At 39.7% G+C, this 19,572-nt stretch overlaps 3 protein-coding genes across 5 annotated transcripts in view; all 3 read left to right on the plus strand.

Annotated features, from left to right (window-relative positions):
- The window catches only part of LOC140927659 (sulfotransferase 1C4-like), a 21,520-nt gene extending 16,074 nt beyond the window's left edge, over positions 1 to 5,446 (plus strand). The window contains exons 2-5 of one of the 2 annotated variants that reach the window (XM_073377335.1): positions 910 to 1,254; positions 2,766 to 2,860; positions 4,410 to 4,447; positions 4,696 to 4,866. In XM_073377335.1, the coding sequence (XP_073233436.1) occupies positions 910 to 1,254; positions 2,766 to 2,860; positions 4,410 to 4,447; positions 4,696 to 4,720 (503 nt within the window). In that variant the 3' untranslated portion in view covers positions 4,721 to 4,866. Of the gene's footprint in view, positions 1 to 909; positions 1,255 to 2,765; positions 2,861 to 4,409; positions 4,448 to 4,695 lie in introns of both variants that reach the window. The other variant, XM_073377334.1, reaches the window with a different exon arrangement.
- The window catches only part of LOC140927661 (mitochondrial calcium uniporter regulator 1-like), an 81,482-nt gene that overhangs the window by 31,687 nt on the left and 30,223 nt on the right, over positions 1 to 19,572 (plus strand). Inside the window, exons 7-8 of one of the 2 annotated variants that reach the window (XM_073377338.1) lie at positions 14,485 to 14,556; positions 15,594 to 15,647. The exons of the other annotated variant lie outside the window; for it this stretch is intronic. Coding sequence (XP_073233439.1) covers positions 14,485 to 14,556; positions 15,594 to 15,647 — 126 coding nt within the window. The remainder of the gene's footprint in view (positions 1 to 14,484; positions 14,557 to 15,593; positions 15,648 to 19,572) is intronic. 2 annotated transcript variants of the gene reach the window in all.
- On the plus strand, positions 7,518 to 13,789 carry LOC140927285 (mitochondrial calcium uniporter regulator 1-like). The gene is made up of 5 exons (XM_073376909.1): positions 7,518 to 7,536; positions 9,131 to 9,232; positions 10,452 to 10,555; positions 12,187 to 12,230; positions 13,665 to 13,789. The coding sequence occupies exons 1-5, from the start codon at positions 7,518 to 7,520 to the stop codon at positions 13,729 to 13,731; spliced, it is 336 nt and encodes a 111-aa protein (XP_073233010.1). The 3' UTR covers positions 13,732 to 13,789.

Below are 19,572 nucleotides of genomic sequence, written 5' to 3' on the forward strand. Positions count from 1 at the left end.
GAGATTCTAAACCTAGATCAAGGAAAAGAAGTGAGAGGTGGAAAAAAGGCTTAAGATGTCCTAATTTCTAAGAGGAAGGACTTTCAGCTTTCTAATGGGAATTATGGGTTAGTAGTGACGAGATCTTCTTCGTTGCTTACTGAAGTGTAGACATCTCATGCGAGATTCAGGGTTTTTAACAGTGAATCTGCACGTTTAAAGACAACAGTTATTGTCGCCGTAGGGTTCTTTGTAGGCTGAAGGCCCCTCCGTAGCCTGTTCCGGACCCACTTATTTTTTCTTGAGAGATCACCAAGCGTATAAGAAAATAAAACAGCGGGGGATTTATTGACCAGAAGCGCAAAGGGCTGTGGTGGGGGAGGGAGAAAATAAACGATCTGTGGGCATCTTTGGGAAGAACTAAAACTCGGTTTTCGCAGAAAAAGTAAAATAGCCGGGAGCTAAGGGGTAGGGGAGAAGAACGTAGCCTGAATTTCATCCGATTACTTCGAGTCGTTATTACTCCCTCAGTTGTTGAGAGGAGAAAACGACTCGAAGCAATCGGATGAATTTCAGGCTAAGAAGAACGTACTTTTCTGTTTCCTGAGGGATTTGGCTCACAGGAGCATCAACGGTTTGGAAAGTTGGGCTAGGTTTGAATTGCCCCATGTGAGGAAATCCGGACTCCGGATTCCGGAAAATTTTGCTCGTGGAATCCGGAATCCTAAGCTTTGGAATGCGGAATATAGCTCAAGGAATCCAGAATTCTACCAACGATTGGAACTCAGGGGTCCAGAATCCAAGTTCCACTGAGAAAAACGGGAATCAATTACTTGGAATCGGGAATTCACGGTGTGGAATCCAGAATTCAGGACTGTCTTGGATTCCCTTACATGGGCAGATTTGAATGTTATATTTTGTGTCTTTAAGGAACAACTTGGATTCAAGAAATTGTCTGGCAGATTTACCACAATGGAGAAGTAAACAGCAAACGAATTGAAGACCGTGTTCCATTCTTAGAAGAGGCTACTAATTCAAAAGCTTCACAACCAGACATTGCTAGTTTACCAAGCCCCCGCCTAATTAAGACACACCTTTCTTATGAAGCTATACCGAAAGGTACAAACGAGGAAACAACGTGCAAGTATATTTACATCGCTCGAAATCCAAAAGATACTGCTGTATCAAGTTATAAATTCGTAACAAACTTGGCGAAATCTACTGGACTGAATGCATCGTGGGAATTTTATGCTGATCTGTTTGTTCAGGGAAAGTGTAAGTTATCATGATTATTTTACATAGTAATAATGCTTCTATAGTTGATCCTCCATTGGTTAGGGGCAAAAAGACCTTTACTGGCCTTTACACTAAATGGGACTCTTTCACACCCTGAAAATACAAGATAAAACCTTATCCGCACCCTGACTTTTCGCTGTTTCCACATTTGCTCGTCACACCACCCCAAAGGAAAATTTATTATTGGTCTGCTGCAAGTATTGAAAAGTAATTATTGGCGTACTGAAAATTACTAGAGTGTGTTTGAGCAATCTTGCTATAATACCTAAGAAAACTCGCAAGGGAGAACGAATGTAGTGCCAAGGAGTTTGGTTTCATTGTTGGGTAGCCCAGCGAGGGCGGGGTCAGTCATTGCTGACTTACAGAAGGCCAACATATTGATGGGCTTCTGTGACTAAGTATCGTTATTTTGTGAGATGAAGAAGGCGAGGCATATTGTGCTTACGGGGCGTTGGTCTGCAAGATGAACCTGGGGCGGGGCGTACTACGTAGCCTTAATGACGATACCAAAGCGATGGTAAAGAGCGAGGTTCTTTTTCATAGCCCAGGGCTCAAACGGAGTGATCCAAATGGGTATTTCAAAGGTCAAGGTCAAAGTTTGTTAAATAAGATTAAAATTCCTGCGCAGCGTAGTCACTTAATGTTAATTTGAAAATTGTAAAATCGACCCTGTTATTTCAAGAGTCTTAACCGACGTTTCGCAATGCTGCTACCATTAAAAGGTTTTAGTCTTGTACCGTGCTGAAGAAGAACGTCGGCCAAAGCTTGTTAACGCTGATCAGTGTTAGATTGTTTATTTCGGAGAGAGGTAATGAGCTTTGTAAAGGACATCCAGCAGTCGACGGATGCACACATTGCAAATAGCGTAAAGCTTGTCGATGAGAGCCTGGTAATGGAACAGGTGTCAAGGAAATCAATACCAAAATAATCGGAGACAAGTGGGATAAACGCAAAATTCCTGGAGGGATGCCAAGAGACACTAGGTTCGTTGCAGAAGAAACGTTCTTGTGAAATTTGTAGTAATTAATCCAAGGACAGAGCAGATACAAAATGAGATATCAATATTTCGAGAGAGAGGGCCACAGGTCTAAAAATCATCGAGGTAGTTCTAAAGGGTACAGGTGCGATATAACATAGCACCATAGTGTGTCGCAAACCAGCGACAAACTCAAAAAATAGCGTCCGTGAACTCCGGAGACCAAGAGACAGAATCATGTTGAAGAAATAGTCAGTACGTGGAGACTCGAACCCTAACCGTCAGACATGACTAGGGGCCAAGAGGAACCAAAACGCTCCCAGTCGCAGGTTCTATAGGAATATATTGGACGGTGCCTCGTTGAAAGGTCGAGTTTGCCCATGTGTACATATTTTTCTCTAAACTGGTTATGATGCTTCTTAAGGTAGCAGATACAAGTAGTGTTAGAGGCATGGCAAAAAACCTTCATGACTTACTAGTCTTTATCAACCTACACAATTGTTATTCTTTGCAGCAACTTGGAGTCACTGGGATAAACATGTACTTGGATGGTGGAATCACAAAGACGATGCTAACGTCTTGTTCCTTAAATATGAAGACTTGAAAAAGGTTTGTTATCATTATCGGAGAATTACCGGTAAAGTGGTTTTCAGTTTTTTGAAATTAATTCTGTTACATAAATTTGGTTTGCGTTGATTAATGCTTAGTGGTGGGTAGAAAACCGAGTTAATTAATTAGCAGTTGTTGAATGAGGCTGGGTATCATCTGAAGAATTATGGAGATCGAGGAGGGTGCGGATAACACCCTCCTAGTTTAAAAACAAGCTAAAATATGCTTACCTCCATCGATGTTAAGTTCATCTTCGACAGTGCATGTTTATCGGCATGTTTAGGAGATAATGGGTTGTTCAGTTTTGCAAATATTTTTCGAATAACAGATCCCGAGATGTCGTCCGTCGAGTTGTCTTCTTGCTGTTCTTGCTACGTTTTTAGGTAATAGTTTGACTACTTCTTCCTCGTGAAACGAGCGAAATGTTCCGCCATTTTGTATTCACTACCGAAAAAACTCAACCTCGTCCCCAGGTCTTCTCGATTAGCTGTTTAGTAACCTGGCAATTTTGCTACACGATTGACGTCATCAGTTCACATATCTTCTTCCAAATTTGGTCAACAGTAGCTGGTTATAATGAATTTCGCGTGGGATTTTGGCCAATCAGAGACGGAGAAATATTTTGAATGAATAATATAGTATGCTTTATTATATAGACAAGAGTGTTTTACTGGAAAATATACCACTCGTAAAATTCATAAAAACTACATCCGGGACCCGAGTGGTTTATTTTCTCACACGTGAGTTTGGCGATGACGTAATTTCGGTAATTTCCCTTTCTTATTTTATCAATGTTTCTTTGTCTATTTAATAAAAAGAACATTATACGGCGGCTTGAAGATATGAATTTTATTTTCTCGTGGCAACAACAATATTTTCCTCACTCGTTGCGCTCGTTCGTAAAATATTGTTTTGCCACTCGAAAATAAAATTCATATCTTCGCGCCACCGTGTAATATCATCTATTTATACAGAGGAGAAGTGTGACGTCACGGTACCATGGTAGCAAGATTTCTAGATCTTACTAATTTTTCTCGAAAGAGATGGCCATTTGATTGTCGAACGATGGAAGAAAGGCATGGGCTATCCAGTTTGGCTCCTGAGTGCAATCATGCGCATGAAAGACATTCAAATCATGATTCAAATCAATTGCGATATTTACAACAACAAATCCTCTCCTTTAGCCTGTTAGGAAGGCCTGATACTCAGGCTACAACAACACGGTTTATAGAGCTCGAGAGTTTTGCTACCATGGCAACGTGATTCATGCAACGACTTCTCTTATGATCCTCCCAGAGATCACATGTATCGTTTAGCATAACCTCTGATATTTTATTTCATTTTATATTCTTAAGTTGCTGTGCCATTGATTTTGACCTGTTATGTTTCAGTTAGTAATTGCCTAAAATATTATTTGAAGAAGCCTCTTTCTTTAAGTCCTGTGATTTCCCTTGGGCGTCCACGCCATTTGGTTATCATTTGCTATGTGCTATGTATATGAAAAAAAAAAATTAAACTTGGCTCTAAAAAACTTATTTTGTTTTATTAGTTTCACATCAGAATTAAACATGAGAGGAGGATTGACAGGTAACCTCAAACTCGAACGTTCTTTTGGCTGGTCACGCAATCCTGTCTTGGTATGCTGCGCTGAGCGCCGATGGAATAGCCTCCCACGCCGACGTTCTTTGTGTTGGAAAGTAACGCGTGACGAAGCGCAAAGAACGTCAGCGTGGGAGGCTGGCATTGGCCGGGACAACGCACATAAATTCTGTCTGAATTCCCCATCTTTTCTATCAGTTTTCAAGCCCTTTTACCTCTTTGTTTCTTCTCCTTAGGATCTTAAAAGCCATATTCGTATGATCTCCGAGTTCCTGAACAAGCCCTTGTCAGATGAACTCCTAAATCGCATTACAGAGCAGTGTACGTTCAATGGAATGATGAAAAACCTGAAAAGTTACCTTCTGCGTGGAACAGAGGATGGACCAAAGCTTCTGCGAAAGGGCGTGGTGGGAGACTGGAAGAATTACTTTACTCCAGAGCAAAGTGAGAGATTTGACAAGGAATTGTTAGCAAAATTAGACGGAACTGGATTAGAGTTTGAAATGTAGCAAACTTGTTTTCATTGAATATATTCGAAATTACAGAAGAGGCCTCTTAACACTTTGGGGAGACTATGAAATGATTCGTTTGCTCCAGAGCCAGGAATAAGAGATTTGATAAGAACCGCTGTAATATAATTTTTGCCAGATTGTATCGAACTTTGAAAAGAATCTGTCAACCACTTTAATGAAATAAAAATGGGTGTATCGTCTGCTGGTCTTCAGAGAGCTGGTGTTAATTTACTAAGTGGAACACCGGTTTCGTTTAGTCATGTGCTGGAGGTTCGGATTTGTTTAGATGTTTGGCTGCAAGACCTTTAACGTGGTGTGTTTGAGCATTTCCACCTTGCGTCCTACTTCTTTATGAAGAATTGGTACCATCTTTCTTTTCTTTAAAAAAGCAGTATGGGTGCCCCATTTCGATCAATTAATCAATCCCCCCTCTCAAATGAGGCCCCCTCAAAGTTGCATAAAATAAATAAGCCTCAGTGGATGTGGTCTGCTACACAGCCGTTTTTAGTGTCGTCACGCAACGCAGGGGAGGAGCGTTGCGTAACGACATTAAAAACGGCTATGCAGCAAACTACGTGCTTGCTGAAGTAGTAGACCAAAGTACTTCTTTGATTCGAGCCTTGCAAGAGCCAGGTGACATCCAAACATCGGGACATCATGGCCTTTAATAAACTCGCTTGCACGCGCATTTACAAATGAATTGTTCTAGCACTGTCACGTAATCACATTTCTTCATTGAAAGGAAGTCAAAGATAGAACTGCACGGACTCCCAATGTGGTTTTTGTGGTTGCGACGCAGTATAAAAGCCTTCACTGAGTGATATTTTTGCCTCTTACAAGCAAGCATGTCCGTTAGAGGTTTACCTGTTTTGTAGGATATGATCGGAGGTTTTTTAAAAATTGTTTTCAGCAGATGCTGATTTTCTATATGACTCCAGTTTGCACGAGCGTTTTAATATCTTGTACCGCTGGGTGATAGATAGTAACCAAAGGCAATAGTCTCTCTTTACCTTTTTTGCTTTTCAGTTTGAGCACCTATTGTCTTTAGTCAAGGTTAATCTTTTGACAACGACCTTCCCATATACTTTTTAGGATAACCGCGTGTAGAAGGCCTAAATGTAATTACGACCCTAAATTTAATAACATTTTGTCCTAAATGTAATAAAGTCGTTGCCTAGTCCCTGTACGGCGTTTTCCCAGTCCCTCTCGGTCAATTCGTTTCGGTGACGAATCCGAGGCGAACGGGCGGGAAACGGCCTCGCATTTTCACATGGACCACGTGACCCGATACGCTTTGGCCGCGCGGAATAATGAGGCCTAGGAACTAGGCAAATAAAGTCCTAAATGTAATAACAATTTGCCCTAAATTTAATAAACTCTTAAGTTGTCAATTACAGTAATTACTCGAATAAGCGCCGCCTTGTTGGGGGGGGGGGGGAGAGTTAATTAGCGCCGCGTCGCTTATTCATGTAAATACGGTACGTAGCCGTATTACTGTGGTATTAAGCTCCGCTCTCAAATAAGCGCCGCCTTTTTGGAGAAAAAAGTTAATAAGCGCCGCGGCGCTAATTCATATAAATTCGGTAAATTTAATTATGCACTGTGAAACTTAACGTTTACAAATAAATTACTTGTAAACGGCAAAGTAACAGTATTTTTTTAAAAGAAAGCAATATTTTAGCAATAGAAAACTTTCTTCCTGTGTTTGCATAGCCTGATATAAACACTCGAGGGGTTGGAAGAATTCGAGACAGTCATGCAAACCCTTGACGTCGTCTCGGGTTTGCATAACTTTCAAGAATTCTTCCAGCCCCTCGAGTGTTTATATCAGGCTATGCAAACACAGGATAAAAGTTTTCAATTGTTTTTATTAATATTCCCGAGAAAAAAGAAAAACTCTTTGTTTAGGTTACTGATTAAAAGAGAAATTCTTGCCAGTCGCGAAGTCTTGTACACGAAGCTTAATGAACGTGTAATCAGTTCTTGTTTTGCAGTAAAGATGCTTTCAATAAAAGGGTTTTTCTCGCTTAAACTGTGTCAGCTTAAGCGAAAAAAAATTGGTACAGCAGGTTTGTAAAGACTTTCCAAGTTTCATCCGACGAGGGAATGGGTAAATAAGGTAAATTTGTCGAGTTTTCAACTCAAAAACTTTTTAAAATTTGTGCTTTTGTGATTAGCGCGGGAAGAGCAAAACATCTTGACTCCACACGTGTTTACATACTCTCATGCAAACACATCTCTCGGCCAATCAGAGCGCGCGTACTATCTTAGTTATTTGTAAACGTTGTTATCAGCTGTGCAGTAGTCTTTAGGGCCTGTTTACATGGAGGTGGGGGATCCCAGATAGGTGAGGTAACATGTGGCGGGTCACCCCAGGTATCATGTAAACATGATCAAATTAAAATGAGAGATTATGTGGAGAGGCGGGTTACCAACCAAAGCGGGTTACCTCACCTACCTGGTGTCCCTCAGGTTGTTATCAGCTGTGCAGCAGTCTTTAGGGCCTGTTTACATGGAGGTGGGGGATCCCAGATAGGTGAGGTAACATGCGGCGGGTCACCCCAGGTATCATGTTAACATGATCAAATTAAAATGAGAGATTATGTGGAGAGGCGGGTTACCAACCAAAGCGGGTTTCCTCACCTACCTGGTGTCCCTCAGGTAGTATCAGCTGTGCAGCAGTCTTTAGGGCCTGTTTACATGGAGATGGGGGACCCTAGGTAGGTGAGGTAACCCGCCTTGGTGGGTAACCCGCCTGTCCACATAATCTCTCATTTTTAATTTGATCATGTTTACATGATAGGTGGGTGACCCGCCGCATGTTACCTCACCTATCTGGGATCCCCCACCTCCATGTAAAAGACTTCTCGTTTCTTGTTAATTTCTAAATATTTTAGCTGATTAGATCTCTTTTCTAGAGATCCAACGTTGACAAGCAACAGGATCTTCGTCCACGGTTTTTGCAGTAAATTTCTTTAACAAAAATGAAGTATGAAAAACGTTTTAGGGCTTAAAAGTTTTCTTTCAGTTTTGTCCCTTTACAAGCAATTTTACTTGTAAAGCCAAGTTACACAGTGCATGAGGAAATGTACCGAAGCTTATTATATTTTTTCTCCAAAATGCGGCGCTTATTTGAGGGCGGCGCTTAAAAGGATAGTAATACCCCTTAGTACCGTATTTACGCGAATAAGCGCCGCAACGTATATTAAGAGAGTGTCTCTGTAAGAGCGGTCCGGTCGATTTTCCTTGACACACAGATTTAGCTCATTTCTTGTGTGTTGTAAGACATTCATGTACCTATACTAACACCACAATCCGTTTGATCTGATCTCTTTATTTTTCAGAGTTTTACGGAAATTAAATTTCACTCGACCGAAGGCATGTCGTGACACTTTTCAAGACGTTAATTTGAGGCAACTTTGCCGGACAATTTACAACAAACTACGGGACTCAGCAAAAAACAAATACCCCAGCCATGTATATTAACTCTATCTTATCCATCGAGGCGACTTTCGTGAACATCACGTTTCAATCAAGCAAACAGGAAGACTTAAGCGTAGGTCCCGTCTCACAGCACTTTCACTGATTTGTTCTTGTGGGACATAAAAGAACCCACCTAATCAACCCACGTTACCGAGATGACATAACAGTTTGGGCAAAATGAGTTTATTGAACAGTGCTAAACAACTGCAAGACCGATATCTGGACAATGGACAGGAAAAAAACTAGGACTAGGAAAACTAAGAAAGGTGAAAATTGAAAATACAAAATCGTAAAAATATTAGCCTGGTGGGAGAGGTGGGTATAAGAGCTTACGCCAAGGTCTCTCCAGATCTTACAAAAGATGAGACTCCAGACCACGCGGTCGATTATAAGGAAAATTCGATATCTCTTTTACTGGTTAATTAACCATCATTAATAAATTCATGATTTCTCCACTATTCGAAAAGAGTAGGGGTCGTAGACTGCAGCGGTGTGGCCAACCTTTACGGGTTGTGGGATTGGCTAGGGATGGCACCTCGCATGGGACCTGAGTCCTGATCGGGCACATTTCCTCTGGGCAGGTCTGTGTCCAGAAAATCTGGTAAATAATAATAAATCAATTAATTAATACTGTACTGTTACAAGAAGTTGTTTTTGTTGTTATATATTTTTCTAGGTAGCTGGAAACGATCAAAGTCAAACTCCTCCTACATCACTCCCGGTGGAATAATTTTTCATTTTGATACACACAAACTTGTCAAGAGACTACAAGATAATGGTTTTTATATATTTTTCTTTTGTAAATCTTATGTCTTGCTTCTTCATGAAGCAAAAAGGTAAGTCTTCAATTGTAGGTCTTGGGGGAGCTAAAATTTGTCTTTGTAACACATTGAAAGTGATAATAATGCATTTGAATGCAATTTAAAGGAGTTAACAACCAATAGCATCTTCACTGCTGGTGAATCTGCAGTCAGTTGCCTGTGTATGCCAGGTAGTTTGCTACATCCTTCATGTGATCCAGGGGTGTGTAGAGTTTTCTTTACGCTACATTGTTCTTGCCATGAGGTTTCTTTGAGCCAATTTTTTCTTCCCCCTTCCCTTCCTGTAGTTTAGTAGGGAGCTTAAGCAATGATGACATGAACAGCAATGAGAACAGCAAAAAAGCAGTAGGTTTAGATTTGGCAAAACAAGAACTTTGCGCATGCATCATGCTTTTTCGTACATTTCTTAGCCGCCACGACTACAACATGATAATGCCTAATTTCACGTTTTATCGAGGACAGGAACACAAGACAACGACTTTCTTATTCTGTCCTGAACTTTGATACATCCTTTAGAATTCAACTCCAAAAAAATTTTTGCCAACATTTGATGAATTAAACACTAGATGGAATAAGCGCAATAAAGTTTGAGGCTGCATGCATTTTCTTTTTAAATCACGTTTTCGTAGCCGCCGCCGTCGTACATTGATGCTTAAGCTCCCTAGTGATATTTTTTCAGTGTGGTGGGTGCTTGTTTTTTGTGTCCTATTTTTGAGAGGGCTCATGGCTAGGTTGCACCTTTATCCCAGGCATGGGGACGTTATTCAGTCTAGGGGCTGGCTACCAAAAGTAGAATAGCCTCTGGATACTCCAGGCACCCAACCTCCATTTTAGCGATACAGTTGTTAACATCAAAATTCCTTTATATTGGTTACTGGTACTTATGATGGGTGAAGACACTCAAAGCCTGTATAAGCTTCTAATTAATAGGCTTCTAATAAGCTCTGAAAATCAGCAACTGAGCATAAAGTCCAATAGGTTTTGGAAGGGCGGGTAGGTAAGAGCTCCCCATTCCCACTACCTTATGCACCATATTGACAGCACTTCTGCCCAGTTCAATCATACATTCATCAAAATATAAGTACAAAAACTTAGAGGGTGGTGAACAGTCTTCCTATTACTTAATAATAAGTGGCAAAGGAAAGTTTAATTGTTATTTATTTCTATTGATTTTAGGTTTCAGTGAAGTTCAAGCTGAAAGTTTGACAGCTTCTTTGGTTGACATAATCACATCAAGTGTTCACAGTGTGGCAAACAGCACTGTGTCAAAGATAGATCAGGTGATAAAAATACAGTTTATGAGCTGAGCTGGTTAACCCTTTAAGCTCCAATATCCACATACAAATTCTCCAAACTGATCTTCATACATTTCCTTAAACAATGAATTGATAGAATTTGTTTTAAGTTCAAGGCATTTTCTCTTAGGTTATTAATTTTCCAGATGGTAACCGGCCACACAATGACCAGCCAAAGAAATTTTTCACAATATCGGGAAAAAAGTTAACTCATCCTTATGTTTTAAAGGAAGCAAATTTCTAAGATTTACTAGTGAGGATTTGGATGTTGATTTATGAATGAGAGAGTGCATGACTGGTCAACATTACCTGCAAACAAAGTTTTTGGCCAGACAAGTTAATTGCTATTCTAGCTGGACATAATGTCAGTTGACTGGCTGTTTTTTTGAGCCCCAATGTTTGTGACAAGTTCGAGGTTTGCCAACAGTTACCAGGGTACAAAGATAATCATTTTTACACCTTGCCATTCGGGCAAGCTGAAGCTAGCATTTACTAGCTCAGACGACATTTCAACTAGCCCCAAAAGCTTTTTGACGAGTAGAATTGATTACACAGTTCTTGTTATTCGAATTCCTCAAAACACATCACTTGCCTGTTGGGCAAGTTAAAAACAGAATTCACTAGCCTAATAGCAAAATCCACTAGTCCCGGGCTATCATACACTACTTTCTTTGCACGCTGGTTACAGAGGTGCAAGACTCTTTTGAGTCAACAGTTAAGACTGAGTGTATGTCTTAAGTCTTTTTCTACCCTTCGAAGTAAAATCCCTTCAGCTAACAAAATTGGCTGCAGAAATTGCAAGTCTAGAACAAACTTTATTGCATGCATAGACACCTGCTCAATTTCATTTGCAAGAAAGTTTTAATTTTTTCCATTTGTTAAATTAATTACTCTTCTTTAAAATTTATCTAATAACTGTAAGAACTGTAGTAAATTAAAACATCATTTGTCAAATTCACATTTTTTTTATCATAAGAATGGACAACTTGTGGCTTGCAATCTTAGTCTTTCTGCATGGGGTCTTGCATCTTGGTTGGTGATGCATAATCACAAATTAACGTCTGTTTAATACAGGTTTTTACATGTAACAATAAAAATGACCATGTCAGTTACTTTTTATGTGTCTATGTATGCTTAATTAAGGTGTCCACTTAAGAGAGGTTTTAATTACAGTAAATGAGGTAAGTAATTGCAGGGGGTACTACAGGTGTGGCTACCGTCAGCTTCATACAGATTTTACTCGTCTGTAATTTTCCATTTCAACGTTCCCACCTCCTCATATTCATTTTTTACACAGCCGGCAGGCAAGGATTGGCTAGCTGAGTGGAGTGGCCAACATGGGTGTATTTTACCCAGGCAATTTCGATTGACTCTTGTTGTCACTATAAGAAAGTTATTTCTTTAAACCATCTTTTATACCCATCGATATGTATGCACGCCTATCGGCAGAGGGCTCTGTACAAGGACTAGAACGTTATAATCTATGTGATCTGATATCAACGTATAAGATCCGACTTGGCATTTTATTACTAGTCAGGAAAAGAAATATTTCAGGCTCTAAAAAGTTGTAGTTCTTGATTTTTTAGAGATTTAATTTTCTTTTTAAAACTTTTCAGGAGAGACTTGAGGTGAAGTTTAATGCTATGGTCGATACAGTAAGGTAAAATCAAAGCAACTGATAATATTTTTAGTACAGCTATATCAGAACTATATAGAGGACCTATTAAGTAAACCCATTTGCCCCTTGGAGATTTAGACTGTAGCTACTCTCGCAGTTTCCCTGTTCAATATCTTGCCAGAAAGAGCCAAAACATTCCGTATGCAAGGCGAGTTCTACGCTGGTTTAAATTACAGCGAAATTTCCGCTCTGAAAATGCGGGCATATGAGCCCAAGTTAAATTTTGTGTTGTATCCTTCCCTTTTCTTTTCCTTTATTTCACCTGTTATCTGACTTTTTGAGAATCTTTTTGGTGGAACTTTTTGCAACTGTTTTACTTTGTTATCTATCGATGGGTTTAATCTGGCCCCAGTTGTTCAAAAAGTGGATAGCGCTACCCGCTGGATAAATCACTATCCAGTGGATAACGCAATTGGTTTCCCTAAAGGTGATGTTACTCGGGACGATTCGCAACGACGATTTTTAGCGCAACACAACGTTGCAACATTGTTGCGACATTGTTTCGAATGGTTACAACATTGTTCCAACATTGCAACGCTGTGTTGCGCTAAAAATCGTCGTTGCGAATCGTCTCGGGTAACATCACCTTAATGCTAATCCGCTAAATAGTGTTTTATCCGGTGGATAGCGTTATCCAGCTTTTGAACAGCCGAGGCCAGATTATGGTGAAAGAAGAAAAGGAAAGAAAAATGATAATAACGGTTGATATAAAGTTTACAGACTGACATACTTGTTGCCTTAAAACTTCTTTTAGGACCTGTTTACATGGAGGTGGGGGACCCCAGGTAGGTGAGGTAACTCGCTTAGGTGGGGTAACCCGCCTGTCCATATAATCTCTCATTTTAATTTGATCACGTTTACATGATAGGTGGGGTGACCCGCCAAGGCGGGTAGCCCGGTCTACCAGACCGCGTTACCCTCTCAGCCGGGGTCAAATTTTGTTATGTAAACGTTTCAAGGTGGGGTAACCCGCCTGGCCGGGGGTAGGATTCGTGATACATCAAATTCGCGCAAAATTCACTTTGGCGGTGGCTTTTCATCATTATAAAAGCTAACAATAGAAAGCCATAGCACTGAAGATTGCAGCAAGAGCAACAAGAGAGTGTAGAAGCGCATTAATCGCCAAAACTCGTGGTTTGCCAGTATTTTTCTTGTTTACGTGCTTAGCGACCATTCAATAATCTTGAGAAAGTGAACCCCGGGATGGCGGGGTTGTAAGATTGCATGTAAAGGAGGGTTATTTTTTTACCCCACCTTAGCAGGTTACTTCATCTTCCTGGGGTCCCCCACCTCCATGTAAACAGGCCCTTAATTATGGCGAAAAAAGCAGATGGCAGAGTTTTGCAAGCAATAACTAAAGGGTGTTCTACTTTTCTCTTTTTATATGTTTTCGTGATTTGTTTTCTCTACCTCCAGAAATGAAATGTTTCTCCTTGAACAAGGAAAGTTTTCACGAATTCAAGAAGAAAATCAAGTACGGTAACAATTTTAGATTTGATTATTTATAAATCAACAAGCTTTTCATAACAATTTATAGACCCCATTCGGCTACTCAACGTTGTGCCCAATTCAAATCTCCCGGGGTTAAGATTCTTCGTGTACTGTATTTGCATTATAATGTGGCAGTCACATTTAAATGATATGGAAATTCCTGAAACAAAACGTTTTATTCCCAAAGTGTTTGAATTGGGTGCAACGTTGAGTTAGCCGAATTGGTCTAGGACAGTTGTTTTAAGATTTACTTAACATCTTCACATAATTCATAAGTTTTAGATGGTTTTCTTTGTAAAAAGTGTGGTAAAAGTGTTTTTACTCTAATATTTACTGATTCATTTGAGTGGTCACGTTTTTCAGTACTCGTGTGAGCAAGAAAGAATTCTTTTCGGTGTAAAATGCTAAAAAACACTGACATACTAGTATGAGAACGTATATGTGTATATGAGAAACAGGCAGTTTTTCAGCAAACTAAAAACACAAACCCAAGACGTTACTTATAATTTTTTCATTGGAAACCCGGCTTGTATTAGTTTATACTTTGATGTAATTTACCTTCAAAATCTTAATAACTAGACAATTAATTTTGTTTGTACTGTTTTTCTTTTCGCGAAAGAAATTAAGAGGTGAAGTGGTTTCTCTGAAAGGAATTTTACAGGTAACGAAACATGTCTATTAGATTGTGTAAGGTTTCGTCAGTATTTCAAGAATCAGTTTTGACTCTGAACGTCTTCCTTTTTAGGACCAGGTGGCCAAACTCAAAGGAGGAATGGCCTTAGACTTCAGCTTGGAAAAGAGTCGAATAAAAGAAGAGGTTCAGTATACTTTGTTTATTAGAATACCGTAAAATTCCGAAAATAAGCCCCTTTTGTATAAGGCCCTCCAAATATAAGCCCCCCAAACCGGTAACGCAAAAAAGCCTTCGTTAAATCGTCCCTCCAAATATAAGCCCCCCGGGGGCTTGTACTTGGAAAATTGCCGTCAAATACAAAGTAAAACAAAGCTAAAACGATACATTTACTTCCAACTATAAATCGATTTCGAAACGCAAATATCCCTCCGTAGATAAGCCCCTCCAAAAATAAGCCTCCCAAAAAGGGCCTTTGAAAAATATAAGCCCTGGGGCTTATTTTCTGAATTTTACAGTAGTTGTTAGGAGATCATATACACTCGATTGTAGATATTAAATGATCTAGGTGACCCAAACGGACAGTGGAAATATGGGTATAAATGACAATTAGCTGAATGCTCAATGGATTTCGCAGTCAAAGCCCTGTGGTTTGAACTTCTAGTAACGAACATTTCTCTTATCGATAGCGACCGTGACCACCCTTTGGGGCCGAGTTGGTAATCTCATTCCCAGGGTCCTCTCCTCTTTCTCGGCCCCTGAGGTCGAGTAGGAATTGACCCCGAAAACGAGATTGAAGTTTCCACTGTTATTTTGTAACCTGTTGGAAGTTGTTGGGAGGTTTCGTTGACATGGTTTGCATGATATTTGTGTGCGCTGTATGTACTTTTCAACTCCTAGTAAACGAAGAAAGAAGGAAAGTTTCTATCACTGATATCATTTCACTACTCGTTTTGTAACTCTGCAAAAAGTTTCAGTCATTAAGCTCTTTTTACAAGAGACCCATTTTGACACTCATCTAGTAATAAACCACCAAGTTAGGTAAGCGACCGCTAGGTTTAGATGGCACTGGGTGGTCGCTTGCGGGAGTTTCGACTTTAAGCTTTTCAGACCCACGGAAACCTGAAACCAGCCTCACTTGAATGTTGTTATTGATACCCTATTCATCCTATCCTGTGAATGTACGATTATTCAAATCTCTTGTCTTGCTTTGTACATTTTAGCTTGCAGTGCGAGATCAAAGAATAAAGGATACCGAGAACAGAATAGAAACTGAGGTATGTAGTGAGTACCAGTCGCGGTTCATTTTATATCCCCAGCATTAGCCTGCGAGCAAGCTCTCCGGGGCGCCCTGGCGGCGGGGCAGGAAAAGGAAGGAGAGCTTGCAACTGCGTCTCTGGAATTTGAATTCCACCCCCAATTCCCCTGTGGCTTCTAGTCAGGTGGCTAAAGGCTCAGATCTATACAGAGCGGACAAAAGCACCAAACTTTGCATGGTTGTAGCTTAGGACATGTTAGTCAATATTAGGATCGGTGCCCACAGCTACCTCTTCAGGATTTGCAGCAACTGCTCGCTGAAGTTCTTCAACAACCTTCCTTGATGGGTGGCCTGTGCTGAAAATTGCAATCCCTTGTTTTTTGCCATTTTTTGATGAAAATCACATAAAAAGGCAAGTAGATGGAAAAAGAAACTGTATTAATACTATTATCATTAAAACCGATGACTAAAACAAGTCAACTTAATGATATAGCAATAATGATATGCCATGGTGGGTACCCTTTGCTAAGAATATGAGTTCCTTGTTTTTTGCCATTATTTTGATGAAACTTGAAAATCAAAAAGAAATTGTATTATTATTGAAACCAACGACAAAAAGCAAGTCAACTAAATGGAAGATCCAAAGAAGACTTTTTCATATGCGTACTCTGTCCCAAATGGCCTTTCAAGATGGCGGCTTGAAGGTGTCTTTTCATGGATTGTAATAATCCGCTAGAATAAATTGTCGTTTTTTAAGGGAAATTGTGTACAATTTGAATCACTACTGGTTTAAGTGAAGTTTTAAGCTCTTCTTGGCGATAAATGTGTTATCGAAAGCCACATTTTCGCTTCATATTTTGTGCCGATTATGAATGACTATTCTGAATTTGTTTTCTTACTGGTTAGTTAAAGGTTTCTGAAGCCGAGATGTTTTCTACACACCAGGATGGATATCAACTGGCATCGTTGTCATATTTGTCAAGAATCAACAGAAGAAGATCTGAGAAGCCCATTGGTTTAACCGTACAAGCATTTATAGAACGCTCCTTGCAAATGTACTAGAATTCAGGAAAGAGGACTGTTTTCCTGTTGCAATTAAGTTTGGTATTGAAATCACTACAGTAGTAAAAATGCAAAGAAGCAATCCTGTCACCTCAAGTTTAGTAAGTCCAAGTTAGAAAAAGCAAGAGAAAGGAAAAGCAAGCATGTTGAAGCAGACCAGAAACAGAAAGACAGGAGGTTGTAGATTGTGGTACCAAACGAGCTCGGAAGGTTGACACCAGTGAGACCGCAAAGTGTGTGACATGAAACGAAGATGATGGCAACCACCTATACAGTTTCTATACATTGAAAGCCGACAGAAACCTAAGACGTATTGCCAACGATTTACTGGACTATGGCCCTCCAAGAATATTTGGCGGTGGTGTGATTGCCATAGATTCAAAATATAATACGCGCTGTTTAACTGACTAGCGAAATAAGAATACATGTCAGAGGAACGCAAGAAGAAAAGTGAAGCACCTTGGAAGGTCGAGGAAGACGAGGAATTAAGTAAATCAAGAGCATTTATTGAACTCACTGAGTACATAGCAAATGCAGTGGAGAATGATACACATTTCTTTCTACTGGCCGAACTTCATAAGCTGTATTCGTTACATACAAAGGCACACACTTTGCAGCCCCACTAGTGTTAGTCTTCAAAGCTTGTTTGCAGTGCCGTAGCCAGACCAAACGGCCAACCGAGGCAGGCGGGAGTTGCTAGGGGGGTTCGGGGGCATGCCCCCCCCCCCCCCCCGAGAAATTTTGAACTTTAGTCTCTCGGAAATGCGATTTGCAGCGTTTTCTGGGCCTTTCGGTAACTTTTTTTCGAGTTAATTTAAGTGGAATTTAAAAAGCAATAATCAGAAACAAGCTACATAATCTGGGTGACCGTTAACCTCGCCAATGGTTTTGATCAGTATTTGTTCAAAAAAAAATTGGGTTAACGTACGTAGCCCCTTGAGATCGATGATATGGTAATTTTTTCATAGTATATTGACTGAATTGCTGAATTCTTTGTAATATCATGATGCGTTAAAAATATCCGATGATCGCTTATGTAAAATAAAAATGATCGGCGAAATTCGTCAAAATTTTACCGAGGCGAGTGCCTCGGTTGGCCTCATACTAGCTACGGCGCTGGTTTGGTACCACAATCTACAACTTGCTGTTTCTGGTCTGCTTCAACATGCTTGTTTCTCGTTTTTACTTTACTTTTTCTAACTTGGACGCAAGGAGACAGGATTGATGCCACTTTACATTTGTTTACTACTGTAGTGATTTCAATATCAACGTAATTGCAACAAGAACACGTACAGTCCTCTTTCTTGAATTCTAGTAACTTGAATTGTCAAGGAGCGTTCTATAAATAATTGTGCCGTTAAACCAGTTGGTTTCTCAGATTCTCTCTTTTCGATTCTCACCCTTGGTAAATATGATAAATATGACAACGATCCCAACTAATTTCCATCGTGGTGTGTAGAAACGAGCTGAAACTCAATCACGATAAGACTGAAATCGTGCTTATCTTGTCGATGAACCGTACTCGTCCATTCTTTAGCGACTTCATTATGGGCAATGCTGGGCTAAGAACCACCGCCAGATTATCGTTGTACCAGCTCAGGAACTTATCAAAGATAAGAAAGTGTATCACACAGGAGTCTAGCGAAATTTCTGTACATGCTTTTAGTACTTCTAAAATAGACTATTAATTGCAATTCACTACCCCCAGGTCGGACTTGTAAAGGCTTTTTGGACACATTATTCATTTGACCTTCACCGGCTTCCTGTTAGTTATCATGTTCTTTTTAAACTTCTTTTGTCAGTTTTCAAATCACTTAATAACCTTCCACCTAGCTATCTAGCAGACAGACTTAGTTATCAAAGGCGCTCCAGGAACTTGTGGTCTGCATCTCAGCAGCTGTTAGAACAACCTCGAAAACTCACGGGGACAAGGCTTTTTCGGAGTGCGCCCCTAAACTGTGGAACTCACTACCATTAGCTAGATTTGCGCAAGTTACCATCTTTAGCTAGTTTAAAGAAAGGACTGAGAACATATCTTTTTACGCAATTTTTAGAGAGTAAGTCAAAACGTCTTTAATATCTGCAGATCATATAACTAAACTTATAGAATGTATATTCAGTTTTTTTTTTTTGACTTATTATCATCATATACAAACTTTAATGGCAAAATATTTTTAAAACATTTTAATTTTTGTTCCCTTCTCTTGTTCTTTGTGAATTGCAAATAGATTTTAATATATGTTATTTCATGCTCGAGAGATATATATTTTTCCTCTTTAACATTGTAAACCACCATGAGCTTAGGATATGAGCGCTATAGAAAGTGATTCAAATTGTACACAATTCCCCTCCAAAACGGCAATATATTCTAACGGATACTTACAGTCCATGAAAAGACACCTTCAAGCCACCATCTTGAAATGCCATTTGGGACTGAATACGCGTCTGAAAACATCTTCTTTGGATTTTCCATTTAGTTGACTTCTTTTTATCATTGGTTTTAATAATAAGATAATACAATTTCTTTTTCTCATTTTCATGTTTCATTAATATAGTGGCAAAAAACAAGGAATTGATATTCTTAGCACAGGGTACCCACCATGGTATATCATTATTGCTATATCATTAAGTTGACTTATTTTAGTCATCGGTTTCAATAATAATAGTATTAATACAGTTTCTTTTTCCATCTACTTGCCTCTTTATATGTGATTTTCATCAAAAAATGGCAAAAAATAAGGGATTGCAATTTTCAGCAGAGGGCACCCATCAAGGAAGATTGTTGAAGAACTTCAGCGAGCGGTTGCTGCAAATCCTGAAGAGGTAGCTGTGGGCACCGATCCTAATATTGACTAACATGCACTAAGCTACAACCATGCAAA

The sequence above is a fragment of the Porites lutea genome, chromosome 2 (assembly GCF_958299795.1).
Source record: "Porites lutea chromosome 2, jaPorLute2.1, whole genome shotgun sequence".
Classification (NCBI taxonomy): domain Eukaryota; kingdom Metazoa; phylum Cnidaria; class Anthozoa; order Scleractinia; family Poritidae; genus Porites; species Porites lutea.

What these genes read in the sequence shown, in the direction of transcription:
- LOC140927285 (XM_073376909.1), top strand. An exon ending in CAAGAGACTACAAGATAATG is followed by an intron (nt 9,233 to 10,451) that starts GTTTTTATATAT and finishes TATTGATTTTAG; the next exon opens with GTTTCAGTGAAGTTCAAGCT. An exon ending in GCTATGGTCGATACAGTAAG is followed by an intron (nt 12,231 to 13,664) that starts GTAAAATCAAAG and finishes CTCTACCTCCAG; the next exon opens with AAATGAAATGTTTCTCCTTG.